This window comes from Mustela putorius, unplaced genomic scaffold (assembly GCF_011764305.1).
Source record: "Mustela putorius furo isolate JIRA1106 unplaced genomic scaffold, ASM1176430v1.1 tig00003845_pilon_pilon_pilon, whole genome shotgun sequence".
NCBI lineage: Eukaryota > Metazoa > Chordata > Mammalia > Carnivora > Mustelidae > Mustela > Mustela putorius.
This window is the reverse complement of record NW_025421998.1, coordinates 58,973,707-58,988,167: the sequence shown is the minus strand read 5'-3', so window position 1 is coordinate 58,988,167 and position 14,461 is coordinate 58,973,707. Positions and strand designations below refer to the sequence as shown.

The 14,461-nt window shown below is 44.3% G+C and overlaps 1 protein-coding gene across 1 annotated transcript in view; it reads left to right on the top strand.

Moving 5' to 3' along the window:
• The first annotated feature begins 742 nt into the window (after nt 1-742).
• The window catches only part of JAZF1 (JAZF zinc finger 1), a 316,337-nt gene continuing 302,618 nt past the window's right edge, over nt 743-14,461 (top strand). Inside the window, exon 1 of the mRNA XM_045062825.1 lies at nt 743-1,036. Within this exon, the coding sequence (XP_044918760.1) occupies nt 922-1,036 (115 nt within the window). The 5' untranslated portion in view covers nt 743-921. The remainder of the gene's footprint in view (nt 1,037-14,461) is intronic.

Below are 14,461 nucleotides of genomic sequence, written 5' to 3'. Positions count from 1 at the left end.
CTAATAGTCTTGCTCCCAGAGAGGAGTGAATCAATTCCCAGACCTAAGATAGGGCAGTGGGGTGCTATAATTTGGGGAAATGAAATAATTTTCGTTTTTGTTTTCCCAAAAGGAGCTGGGAGTATAACAAACGTGGTACATATGTAAAACACGGGCAAATGCACTTGACAATCAAGAAATCTATTTTGAAATTTAAATAAAGCTAAGATTTTCTTTTGGCCTAGAGGGAAATTTCATTAAAATCAATTAGTTAGTACAAACCTCCAGAGAAAAATGACTTAAAAAAAAAAAAGGTTTAAAGAGTAAGGTGCACACAATTACCTTTCCTGGGTCCCCTGTGAATGTCAGTGTCACACCCAGACAGGTGGCCAAGTGCAAACAAATGCCCCCGAGTGGGGCCTGGGTAACTCCCTGAATTCTCTTCGCGGGGTGCATATGTAATTAATAGATGTGTATATATCAAGAAGGTAATACACATAACCAAGGAAGCTGCAAACAGATTGCATGTATTACCAACTGTGAAGGGCAGGCCGACAGGATAAAGTTGGTGGCAGGAGCTCACAGGTGAGGCCTCGGTCCAGGAGCCGAGGTTGGGGCCGCACAGCTGTTGCCGCGCGCCCTGGTCCCTCCTCCCAGCTGCGGCGGCCTTACCCCCCCACCCCCACCCTCCCCCCGCCGCTCCCGACGCCGCCGCCGCCGCCACCGCCTCCCTCAGCCTCCCGGTCTCTCCTCGCTCTCCTTCATCGCTCTAGCCCCCTCTCCCTCCGTCCCGTTTTCTCCGCTCCCCTCACCCCGCCTCTCTCCCCCTCCCCCAGCCCCTCCTCTCCTCACCCCACCCTGCCTCCCTCCCTCCCTCCCTCCCTCCGCCTGCCGGCCCGGCGCTCGCAGAGCCGACACCAGGGGGGCTCTCGATGTAGCACCATGACAGGCATCGCCGCCGCCTCCTTCTTCTCCAATACCTGCCGATTCGGGGGCTGCGGACTCCACTTCCCCACCCTGGCCGACCTCATTGAGCACATCGAGGACAACCACATCGGTAAATGGCCCGGGGGTGGGCCGGGGTGCCCTGCGCGCGGAAACTCCTGCCCAAGCGAGAACCCCAGAATGGCCAGGGGTGGCCGGGAGGGAGGCAGGCGGCGGCGGGGCGGGAGGGTGTGTGCAAGCCCGGGGCGTGGGGGTGACGGGATGCGGAGGCGCGAGGTGCTTGGGGGGGGCGGGGAGCGGAGTGGGGGAGGGGGCGGGCTCCCCGAGGTGCGGGGCCGGCGGGCGGCCCGGCTGGGGGATTCCGAGGGGCGTGCGCGCCGGCGGCGAAGTGGTGGGAGTGGGGGGTGCGCCGCGGCGGGGGCGCCGGGAGGAGGGACCCGGCGGCGAGGAGATGCGGCGGCGGGGCCGGGCGCCGGGGGAGGGGGCGCGGGGCGGAGGGCGCGGCTGGGCCGGGCGGTTGGCGCTGGGCAGGGGCGCGGAGTTAGTTGGCCTGGTGGTCCGGGCGGCCCGAGGCGCCGGGGGCGCCGGGGGGCGGGCGCTGCACGCCGCCCGCTGCTTCCGCCCGGGCTAGAGCTGTCAGGGCTCGGCGGCGGCTGCAGCGGCTGGGAGGTGGGAGCGGGGGGGGGGCGGGGGTGGCTCCACCGCGGCAGCCATTCCGCTTCCTCCTCCCGCCGCCGCCGCCACTGCGTCCTGTCAGCGCGGGTTGCTAGGTGTGGTGCGTCGGGAGGGGGCGGGAGCCGGCGGCCGCGGGCGGAGGACCCGGCTCTAGCCCTCTGCGCCCGCGCCGCGGGGCTCGCTCGGCCCGGCCAGGGACGCGGGCCTGGGGGCCCTGGGCACCCGCCCCTGCCCTGGCCTGGCGCGGACGCTGGGGCGCCGCGGGCTGAGGTGCCGGGGGCGCCCGCGGGCCGCGCCCAACGCCCCAGGCCGCGCGGCCCCGGAGGCCCCTGCGGCTGTGTCTGCTGGAGAGCAGTCTCCCGGGGCTGCGGCCGGGCGTTTAAACGTGTCCCGGCTCAGATTTGCCTTTCCACTGGTGCTAGGCCCGAGGTGCGCCGCCTGCGCCCGGGATCCGCGGCGGCGGCGGCCTGCGCAGCGCCCGGGGCGCGGGGGACTCGGTGGCCGCGGGGGGAGGGGGCGCCGGCGGCTTTCCCTTACTGCCCGGGACCCCGGGGCCTTTCAACAAGTCCTTGAATTCGCAGGAGTCCTGCACGCATTTACGGACTCTGAGCCCTTGCGAGGGGAGATGGGTGGGCTCGTTTGGCTCTGACGATCCAGCCACCTGCAGAAGGTGTGGCTGGCGTCCACGAGCTGTCCTGTGTGGGCTGGAAGGTGAAGGGACCGCGTGATGTCCCGTCGGGGCTGTCCAATACGGAGAACCTGTAAATTCAGCCCAGAAAGCCATTTCCAAATGAATGCTGTGGACTCACCCATGTGAATGCAACTCACGTTTCTACAAAGTTGTGAGAATAAATCACGACTGCTGTGTATTTATGCACGAATAAAATGAGGGCGAGCCTTATGCTCTTTGCTTAGTATAATGCTTTCTCTTGGCACACAGTGGGTGCTTAATAAGCGTTGACTGCTAGTTGAGCATAGGATAAGAGGGGCAGGGGCATCTGGAATGGGAAGCAATCATTTGAAAATATCTACCGAATGTCTTTCAAGAAATACTCCTGATGAATAATTGTCTAGATTTTGAAACTTAGAAAGTTTTAAAACATCCGTATAAGAGTTTCCGCCGTCTCCTCAGAGAGAGGTGTGAGAGAAGTAGGCAAGTTTTGGTAGCCTTAAAAGCAGGAATAATGGAGTAACAAATTTGCTGATTCATATCATGACTGAAGAGCCATAACCGAAGGTACTTAAAGGATCAATCAGATTTTTCATGATGGGCAGTTTAAAATAAAACAAACTCCAGTAATGAAAGTTCCAAGAGAAATTTGGTTAGTTCCGATTCCTTTCCTTTCAATAATACGCGGAAAACAATAGGTAGAAACAAATAAGAAATAAATAAATATATAGTATATACATATATAAATAAATAATATTTCCCGACTTAAGGAGGGCTGTCATTGCATATCCCATTCCCTTTCGCCAAGAGTTAGTTCAGGATAAACTATAATTAATGTAAGGTGAGTAATAATTTTCCCGCACTGGCTGCCTACTTGGACTAGCTGGTTAAATGAAATATCAGTTATGTATATTAAAATGTGTTAAAGGCAGTTATCCCACTTGAGGATTTAGTTTATAATCAGTTAGATTTTAAATGGTTGGTGGATCAAAGGAGCTTTTTAAGTTTGCAGAAATTGTTGTTAGTATTGGGTAAACATTTTTAAAGAGGGTTAAAGGTTCTGTAAATTTTCTGAAACTCAGTTTTTAAGTTATGCTCATCCCCAGAGGGCTAGTCTTTTAATGAAAATATTGAAGAATTAAGTTTATAACAATAGTTATGACTTAGGCACACTGTGTGGCAAGGCTAACAATGACTGTACTTTGGAATTAGTTTAAAACCAGCCAGCTTTATGGAAAATAAATGCTTGAAATGAACAAATACTCAAAATTCCCAGAGGGAAGAGATGAACTTAAATTATTGGGTGCTTTTACAGAGCAGAGGCCCTTTGCTTTTAAAGACAGCTCTGTATGGACAAATAAGAATTGATCTGAGAAGGGTAAAAACATCCCCATTAATAGGCAGTGACACGTAAATACACTTGATGAGGGGCCATGAGTGCAGATATAGTGGATGAAGCATTTAGTGAAAGTTCTTTGTATGGATTGTTAAGTGGTATTTATTTATTGTTTGTGGCTCATTATTTTTAATATTTGATTTCTGATTGTGTGTCCTTGTTATTGAGTGGCCACATAAAAAAGATGCATGAAAGGACTGCTAAAAGATTTATTTTAATATTATCTTTCATTTTATTAGAAGTATGTTCAGGTGGTAGTTCCATCTTGGGGAACTTTCTGAGTTACTACTTTTTAACTGCTAGTCAGAATCCTTAAGCAGTAATGACATGAAGGTTTGTGGGACTATGGCGTGGTTTTTACTTGACAGATTTTTCAAGGCCTTGGTACACGAGGCCCACAGTTTTCATTATATAATTGTAACACTTAGTTCAGATTAAGTGCATTAAGTGGAGAATCGCTGTTTCTGTTCTGTTACATATGTGCATTTAGCTCTTGTTTTTAACCATTTTCCTGTACCCATAGGAACAAGGATTTGGGGCTGTAGAGTCAAGGGAAGTGTGATTTTCTCCCATCCTCTGTCTTAGCTCTCTTCCTCCTAGAGGAGTGGAATACCCATGTCCGTTTCTGTGTTGGTTCTTGCCTTTCATTGCTGGTCTACTACTGGAGTGCCTGCCTGTCTCTCTGTGGACAACCCTGGTATCCCAGCCCAAGCCCTTCCTTCAACTTACATTGCCTAGAAATCCCATAGCCTACAGTTTTAAGTGTTTCTTAATCAGCTTTGCTCTCAATTCATTCATAGCTTGGCTCTGTTTCCTGGAGATGGGAAGAGCTGATCAAGATTTGTTTGATTCATCTACTCACAGTATCTACTGTGAGTTTGTAGAAACACTCTTGACATGCACATCCTAGGTAGGTGAAGCTAAACTGGTAACTAGGAATCACAGAAACACCAAGGGCACTAAATTTAGCACTGAAGGTCAATGTCACAGACTCATGAAATGCCTGCTGTCCGTGCATCTCAGTGCTGAGAAATCTTTGGGGTGTTGGTCCCAGAAAAGAAACTGTTTTATTTATTCTTGTTAGATTTGATTATTTGGTACATTTGTAAAAGTACCTCTGCATGTTAAATTTATTTATGTGATAATATATGTTTAGTATCTATTTTATACCAGGCATAGTTCTAGGCCCTTGGTGCTTTTGGTTAACAAAGAGCCCAACTTTGGGGAGTTTATGTTCTAGTGGTGGGAGATAGACAATAAACACTCAACATAAAAATAAATTAAATAGGATGTTGAAGGTGGTTATGAGAAAGAGAAATTAGAGCAGCCTAAAGGTAGATTGAGAGGAGGAAGAGTTAGAATTTTTAATTGGTTGATCAGGATAGACTTCACTGAGAAACTAAAGGGTAATCTTGACAGAAGGGAGAAAGTTAGCCATGAGAACATGGGGAATGTCAGGACCCAGGCAGAGGGAATAGACAGTGCAAAGGCTCCAAGGCAGCTTGCACCTCTTAAACTGAAAACAGAGAATCTGACCCATTTTAGTTATTCTTGTGATAGTACTCAACTAAAAGTTCATTTTGAGCTTTCCCCAGATGTTAGGAGCCTCAGCTTTGCTATTGTTGACTCAGATTTTCCTGTAGGGGCTATATTAGGAGATGAAATACTGTTGTCCTAGTGGCTTGCAGTAGCTTTGACATGGTGGTTCTTGATGCTGCATGTCAACAGGTTTTTGTGCATTTCTATTAGTTTCCTCATTTCCAAAACCAAAAGGGATAAATCTTTGCTGCTTCATTTCAGAGGGTAGATTTGTAAACCATCTAATTAGTAAAGGTCAAAGTCCCTGGATGGAAAAATAAGGTACTTACTCTATTGCCAATAGTAGTGTACAATTTGGCTCCAACAATAGTTTAGTAAATAATTACATTATCTTCTTAAAGTAATACCATAGTATGCTAAATAGATGGATATATAGAATAGGTAATAGGCCCTTATTATCCCCACTTTATAGGTGAATAAACTGAGGCACAGAAAGGTTATATAACGCCTTAAGTTTCCATGGCTGGCCAAATGTGAACTGGAATTTGGATTTTAGATCGGTAGCAGAGCTAGATAGTACTGTCCCTATGCCTGCCCCCCCGCCCCCCACTGGAGGCAATTGGTCTGTGTTTCATCCTTGAGAAAATAGCTCTGAACTCTTGAAGCGAGGATCATCTGAGAGGCAGTGTAGTGAACGTAGCATGTTTGGGTTTGACTATATTCCTCTGATGCTTGTCAGCCTCCCTGTGCCTCAGTTTCTGCCTCTGTATAGTGAGGACAGTGACAGTACCTACCCCATGCACTGGCTGAGGAAGATTAAGTGTACAGTACTCATTTACAGTACAGTCACCTGATTTTCTTGCCATTTTGTGTATTTATCATACAAGTCTGTAATCCTACTATGAAAAACTACTGTAGAGGTTAACAGAATGTGGGATGTGTCCACCTACAACTCTGTGAAATCATGAGGCCCTTCCCAGGAAAGGTTGCAAACAGGAAATGGGAAACCCTTCAGCAGTCCTGAATTGGGGTTACAGGCTCTGGCCACTTTCTCTATTCTGTGGCTAGAGGTACTTCAGGTGCTGGCAGAGGCCTTTGCCACTGTGGACTGGAAAGTGGTGTCAAGGCCAGTGGCCTCCAGCATGGCCTTTCCTTGTGGCCTGTATTTATTTGGAAAAACCCTGGACTAGAAAGAGGCACTATGCTTTGAGCTTGTGGGCACATTCCTCTGAGGACACTTCCTGTGGGGAGAAGGAATGACTGAAGGAGTAAGTGAATGAATGAAAGGCTTGTCACTGCCTGCCCTGCTCTTTGCCTGTACCCTGTGGCTTGGCGGCAAGGTGCCCTGCTGCTCCCTTCCATAATTCCCAAGAAGGTCCCAGGTACAGAGCCAGGCGAGGTTTCAAGTGCATGCGTGTGCGTGAGGGTACACACATACCGCCCAGTGTGGGAGGCCCTACCTCTAACAACTCACAGATTTCTACAGAACAGTTTTCCATTTGTGCCAGTTCTCACCTGTAAACAGCATACCCTTTGTGGACCCTTGCTAATGAACGTTTGATCTCCTAAATCTCAAAAGTTTTGATTGTTTTCTGGTTGTAGTGTCCATGTTTTCTGGTGTTTGACTGAGATGCACAGACAGAAAAACTGCCTGCAGCCGACTGGGTTGATAAAAGCCTCCATATTAGGTAAAGAGCTTCCTTTAGAATGCCTGTATTTTGGAGACCTCTCCCACATGTGACTGTACTAGAGGGGCAGACTGCTGGCTGTTTCCAGAAAACCCAATTCTTTGCAGTGATGACAGTGAAGAAGTTTCCTGGCCAAAGCAGCCTGGTGACACTTGATGTGAGGGGCTTTTCTGGGACTATCTCGAAGCCAAAGGCCTTGTGTTTTAGTCTGAGATCTGAGAGACAGGACAGTGCTATCAAACTACTTTAAGAAGCCTCCCTTTTCTAGCTTTTGCTTTTAGGACAATAAAACAGACCCCACATTTCTTGATATTTCTCTCCCCCACCCATCCTGACCCCTGCCCTCTCAGATCTGGCCTGTATGCTACTGAACTTGCTGGACTTAAGATAATGTATTTTGTTTCATGATGAAGTAACAGATTTGCTCCATGTAGACCTTGTGCAAGTGTTGAATAGCACATATTGTTTGTTTAGAACCTGAAAATCAGAAACCACAAATGTCAGAAATTTATTGGAGGTGTGGAAAAAAAGCCTTTCAATTTTAATATGCTCAGGCAGTTTAAAGAAAATTGTATTTTCCCTTGCACTAACGTCTGCAGTGTTACAGTAGTTTTCACCTGTTATTTTATTTAAAGGCCAGCTGCAAGCAGGGACTGCATTAATAGATATTCTCTTTAAGGATGAAGTCTTCCCAGTAGTTCTCTTCACTCTGGCAGGAGTCAGAGTGACTCTCTTGGGTCACTAACTCCAGACTTTCTATCTAGCATTGTTAGTCTCCTAATGGCTAGAGTGGCCCTTGCTTGGCTCACCCACTGGCCTCGTAAAGGAAGCCCTGTTTGTTTTCTGCCAGACTCGAACGGTGACTTTCTTCTGAGATGGACATCTTTGAGGGAACAAGATCTTCATGCCATGTTTTAATTATTGACATGGAACGACTCACTCTGTCTTTGGTATTCTATAGAGAATTGATATATAGATATACTATATAGATAAATGATGTATATAGTATATACAATACATATTTAATATATTTATACATGCATGTGAATATCTCCACACCCACATGCATGCATGTGTGTACATATATGTGTATGTGTGTATATATATGTATGTGTATATAATACCTGTATACATTTATGATTTATATCATAGCTCATTCTCTGTCAGAATCACTATGTATAGTGAGGACTGCCACACACGTTTTTAAAAAAAATTATTTATTTACTTGAGAGAGAGCGCAAACGAGAGAGCACCCGTGTGATAAGAGTGGGGGGAATTCCCCCGGAGCAGGCAGCCTGATGTGGGGCTCCATCCCAGGACCCTGGGATCACAACCTGAGCTGAAGGCTGATGCTTCACTGACTGAGCCACCTGGGTGCCTCTACCACACATGTTTTTGAGTATTTACTATATATGCTAGTACTCAAGATAGTACTTTCCGTTTCCAAGGAATTGAAATTTGTTTGGAAAGACCATATATATACAGGCTGAGATAAACGATGGGTAATGATAGGGACCGCAGAAGCAGATTTATTGAGAAGCTAGTGAAGCTCAAGTCCCAGAGCCCCACAGCTGTACAGCCCATGTTTTAACATGTATGAATACATTCCTAGGACCCACACAGCCCTTTCCAGGGTCCTGGAGAAGCCCTAGAAGTATGTGCAGCAGGGTGTTCTTGGGATCATAACTTGTAAAAATTGGAAAAGTAGGATTAACAGACCTTGGCTAACATTTTTCTTTTCTTCTGTGACTTCCCCTCTGTAACATGCCTCCTTGGGTTCAGTGACCTTGGAGTTGAGAGTATCTTTGATATAGAACCAGGGGAAACTTGAATTTGGGACATATTTAGTTTGGGTTTAATGGTACATATTTCTATGATTGTGTCTAGTAAAGTTATTTGTAGCTCTCCAAATATGACAATCACTTCCCAGGACCACTGTCCATTGTGCCAGCTCAGCCGGTGTCCTTACACACAGGGGCGGGGCCAGAGGTAGTATTGCAGTATGGATGTGTACTATGGCATCTACCAGTAGGGATTACTTTGAAATGTATGGAGCCAGAGCAAGTCTGGAAAATTAATCTGTTTGTTCAATGTGTAAAATTCTGAGTAGGGAGTTCAGTTCTTATCTACATGTGGCTAATATGGAAGTTCCTTCTGTTAGGAATGGAACTTCCATATTAATTCCATAACAGAATTCCATAATTCTGTTAGGAATTACACTCAATAATATAATATTATTATATTATTATTCTATATATATTATTATAGTATAGCATATAATATATAATATTTATATTATATATATGTTACATATTTACATTCATATATGGTTATATGGTTATATAACTTATATATTATAAAATTATATGTAATTATATATAATGCAGTGTGAGATAGTGTACATTTACAAATGCACCGTGTTATTTCTAGACCGTCTGTGTTTAAGTGTCTTGCTCATTTGACACATGTGTGTGTATCAACACAACAAAAAATATTGACAGCAAACTAGTTAATTAATGTCATCAATATAAAGAATATTTGAAGTCTGTCAATGCATAAGAAAGCTTGAAATGCCCTGAATTCTTATGGCTTATATATGAAGGAAAATTAATAAAGGTGTTTACAAGTTTGACAGTGATCCTAAAAATTTATATGGCTTTACCAATAAGGAGCTGGGAGGCTGAAAGTAACTTTTCTGAATTATCAATAATTAAAATAGTACTGATTACCCACACTTGAGGAAAGACTGATTTATGTTTGCACCTTATAGAAAATAATATATGTCATTGTCATATGAGAAGGAATCAAAGAATATGAAGCTTAAAAGAAGTAATTATAGCAGTGTTATCAGCAGGTGAATTCGCATACTGGGTTCTTGTTCTGGATTTTGATTTTGTGATGTTTTGGTAATGTTAGCTTTTAAAATTTTATATTTTGTTGTGATTTCTTACTCTAAATAAATGATAATTTTTGTAATCATTTTGTATGTGTAATTTTTTTTCCCATAAAGAGTCTAAAGCTGCAGGCCTCACAAAACATGGATCCATTTCTTGTTACTCTTGTTAGGGAGTCAGTACCATGTACCAGAGATTGTATTAACCAATTTTCATACAGTACTTAATTCACCTTCAGTGCAAGCTTATGAAATAAACATTCCATCCTAGAAGTACTTCTGATTTGGAGTTAAATAAGTAATCTAGTGAAAAATGGACCAGCATGTTTATTTTGGTAAGATTATAGGACAGAAATATTTTCCTACAGAACAGAAAGCCTCTGTTACCTCAGAAAACAGGATCATCATAATTGGTCCTTCTCTCTTTGTCCTGTAGCACCTGAGTACCTGCCCACCATTCTTCAGGGTAAGCCCCTGGATACTTTTGCTCCCACCAAAGCACAGCCCTTTCCTGGAGGATGTGCCTTGACATCTTCCCAGCCTCTTCCTCAAGAAGTGTTTGAAATGAAATGAAAATAAAAATTGGAAAGTGTTTTGGATGGTAAAAAGAGAAAGTTCCAAGGTAACTTTGGGTGGTAAAAAAACATCTTTGAAGCTAATCTTCTTTGGAAGTGTGCATATATGAAAAATAATATGTTTATGTGTTTCTATGTATGTTTATGGCAGACATAAATTCCAGTTATGCAGTTATCCCAAACAGTGTATATTAAGGGAATTTGAAGAAGACTTTGTTTTAAGTAGATTTGAAAGAGAAATGCATGTCTTTATGTTCATACTTATGGGTTGAACTTGGTGAGGCTTGTTCCACGTTGAGGATATTATGAAGCTCAGTTGAATGATTTCTTGCCTTACAGTATGTGGTTGCCTAGAACATTCTACAACTTAAACAATGGTAGGACAAAGGTGTGTCTTGCTGCCTCTCAGCTTTTTGCTGGAGCAGTTTGGTATAAAGGAGGCAGGGGGTTGGGGGGAGGAGAAGCTTGGACTGTAAGGCAGGGTTTTGAATCTTGAATCCAACTACCATTTAGCTTTTCTAATTTGGACAGTTCTGATAGTCTGTTTGTTTGTATAAAATAGTAACAGTAGCTATTGTTTATTAGCCACCTACTAGCGTTTATTAGCCACCTACTAGCAAGGCACAGCTAATTGCTCTTTACCACTGCTTAAGAATACAGCATGTGTCCCATCTGATGTGAGACATAGGCCAAGACATAGAACAAATAATGTAGCATATAGTGTACAACCAGAAAAATGCTCAGGGGCGTAAAGGGTAGGCTTTGTTCTTACAGGTGTTTACAGGTGTCCTCCTGTACCTTAGTACCTGCTTTATACAGCCGGCGTTGTGGCCCTGTACAAGATGTTTACATTTTAATAAAGGCTCTCTCTCTCTCTTTTTTTTTTTTTCGAGGTTTTATTTATTTGACAGAGACAGCGAGAGAAGGAGTACAAGCAAGCAGGGGGAGTGGGAGAGAGAAAAGCAGGCTTCCTGCTGAGCAGGGAGCCTGAGGTGGAGCTGAATCCCAGGACCTTGGATCATGACCTGAGCCAAAGGCAGAGGCTTAACCAACTGAGCCACCTAGGACCTCAGTGGAGGCTCTTGTGTACCTGAGTGCCTCACGTACAGAAGAAAGGTTGGATTTCCAAAGGCAGCAGTTTGGATCCTAGGGGAGATACTTTGGAAATAGAAATGTTCCCAGGGGCGCTTGGGTGGCTCAGTCACTTCTGACCTGGTGGTCATGAGATCGAGGCCCGTGTCAGGCTCTGTGCAAAGCTGAGTGTAGAGCCTGCTTGGGATTCTCTCTCTCCTCCCTCTGCTCTTCTGCCCACCGCCCCCCCTTGCTCATGTCTCTCAAGAAACACAAATAAGATTAAAAAAAAAAAAAGAAGAGAAAAGAAATAGGTATGTTTCCAGGCTGCTGAAGTTGTTTGCAGTGGTTGGGAAGGTGCATGAGCATCCCCTCATCACAGTAACAACAATGGAATGAAGAATTTGGCAGTTCTAAAATCGTTGTCTTTATTGCATTGTCTAAAGGTGCTAACTAGTTTTCCCTCCTCGTGGATACTTATTTCTCTCGGGGTGGGATCCTCCTGGTAACCTAACACTATACACACAAACTTCTCTTTTAGTTTAGGTTTCCAAATTAAAGTATTGGCATTATGTTCATGTGCACTAATTTGAAAATTTGTCTGGACCAATGATAACTAACGGGACCCAGCTATAAACGCTGTGAAGGAAGAGCTGAAACCCCAGTTGCCTGGGTTTGTGTAGAGCCTTTCCTGCCGGACGCTTCCCTGGTGTCCTTCACAGAGAGCCCTTTTCAGGTCCTCTGACTTTATCCCAGGCCTTCAGCAGCTGCTGCAGGAGCACATCTGGGCTTACAGTTGAAGCACCATTTTTCTTACCTAATCATTCAACGAAAGTCTCTCGAATGCTAATTCAGCTGCCTGATTGTCAGTACATAGTGTAATTATGTAAGTAATGGGAAAAGCATGGAAATTTGTAAAGACCTATTTGTACAGCTTACCATTAAGTAAACTGAACAGCATGGTAATAAGCATAAATAAGCATAGATTATTATGCCCATGCTTCTTCAGGTATCAAACATCCAATGAAAGAAATGGAATATTGAAGTTCCTTTGTCAGGTAGGGACCTGTTACCGAAAGCCTTCACCCCAGAAATTCTAGATGAGCTTATCTAGGCCTCTCCGCTCCCCAGCTAATGTCACTTTATTAAGATAACTGACAGGCTGGTGGACTGTGGACTAAAATCCCTCTTCAGGGCTCAGCAGATCTCTCATCGGCATTTCATAGACCCCAAGGAAGCTGTAGAGAGTTTCAGTTTTAGATCTTTACTGAGGTGATCTTTGGATAGGATATTTCTGACACCAGACATCTGGAGTTTGGCACAAACTCATTGGCTGATAGTGTTTGCTTTAAACTAATATGTCTCAATGTTCTCCCTGAGCTGGAAACTCCCTTCTGTATGTTGGCCTCACTTCAGCACTGAGCTCTTTCAGGGGCCCACACCAAAATATTTGTTTGAAATAGGGGAACACCAGACAAGAAATTCGGTTAAGGGGCATTATATGGACATTTCATATCAGATGTTAGAACAAAAACATAATATTTTGTCAAAACCCAGAAAGATAGTGGCACCTGAAGTGTTAATGTAATATATATTATGAAGTAATGAGAATTATTCTTATCAGTGGCCTTCAGCAATCAGTCTTACTGATTTACAAGTCCCTGCGAGGCAGCAGTTTTCAAGAGGAGTTGTCATTGGAATCACATGGGTGGATAAAGGTTCCACCCCCAGAGCTTATGATGGGATTGACATGGGGTGATCTGAGTCTGAGTACCTGTCAAGGTCAATTGTAGTTTGTTGTCAGAGTTGGGAACCTATTGGTTTATACTGATGGAATAATTAGCATTGTGAAGATTGTGGATATTTTTTTTTTTTTATTGGAATAATGCTTTTAAAGGGGTGTGCCCTTTCTGGGTTTCAGTTCTGTGGGTGTAATTTTTAGTTTTACTGGAGGCAAGCATTTAATGTAGAACAGTTTGGAAGATGGGCTACTATCTCAGGTATGGACTTCGAGCACAGAGGCCCAAAATGGGAAACCTGTTTCCTAAACCTCTCAAACTTGGTGACCTCAGGACACAGTGTATGAGCAAATTCAGTCTAATTGGGAGTGGTCCCCACCACTCTGGCAAACTAGGGAGAGCCCTGGCTTTGCTCATAGAGGCAGCTGCCGCTCACCTGCAGCCCAGTGCTGTCAGGCTGGAGTGCAGGCAGCTAGCACACTCTTGTCCTTATTTGGGAGAGAGAAGCTAGGAACTAAGATGTTTCTATGAAATCTCTCTTCTTATACTGGTTTGCAACCAGTACAGATGGTTTTAAAACATGGTGCAAGAAACCGTTCCACTCCTGTTAATCACTGTATTTAATAAGACACTGTTGAGAGGTCATGTGTTTTATTTTTTTATTTTATTTTATTTTATTATTTTTAAAGATTTTATTTATTTATTTGACAGACAGAGATCACAAGTAGGCAGAAAGGCAGGCAGAGAGAGAGAGAGGGGAAGCAGGCTCCCTGCCAAGCAGAGAGCCCAATGTGGGGCTTGATCCCAGGACCTTGGAATTATGACCTGAGCCGAAGGCAGATGCTTTAACCCACTGAGCTACGCAGGTACCCCAGGTCGTGTGTTTTAATGGAGTACGGATAGATGCTGAGATGCGTAGTAAATTTTGAAGACGGTTGTTTCCAGCGAAAAAGCTATCCAGACTCTACAAGGTGTAATGGAAAGAATAGTAGCTTATAATTTTATTTTGTTTTTAAATTTCCATTTCTTTTTAGGAAATGGTTAACTGTTTTTTAAAATGAAAACTTTGTGATTTCAGATTTTTCTTTTATACTATACAAAATTCCAAGAAGTGAGCCTTAATCCTGAAAGTATATTAGGATCATTATTGGGTGCATTTTCTTCCCCTGAGGAGAAAAATCAGAGCCGCTCAAATACTCTATCCTGTGAGTTTTCATCATGGCAAAAAGATGATTTTGAGCAGATGAATTTGAGCACTATCACTGAAAAACCAGAAGGCCACCTAGAGGTG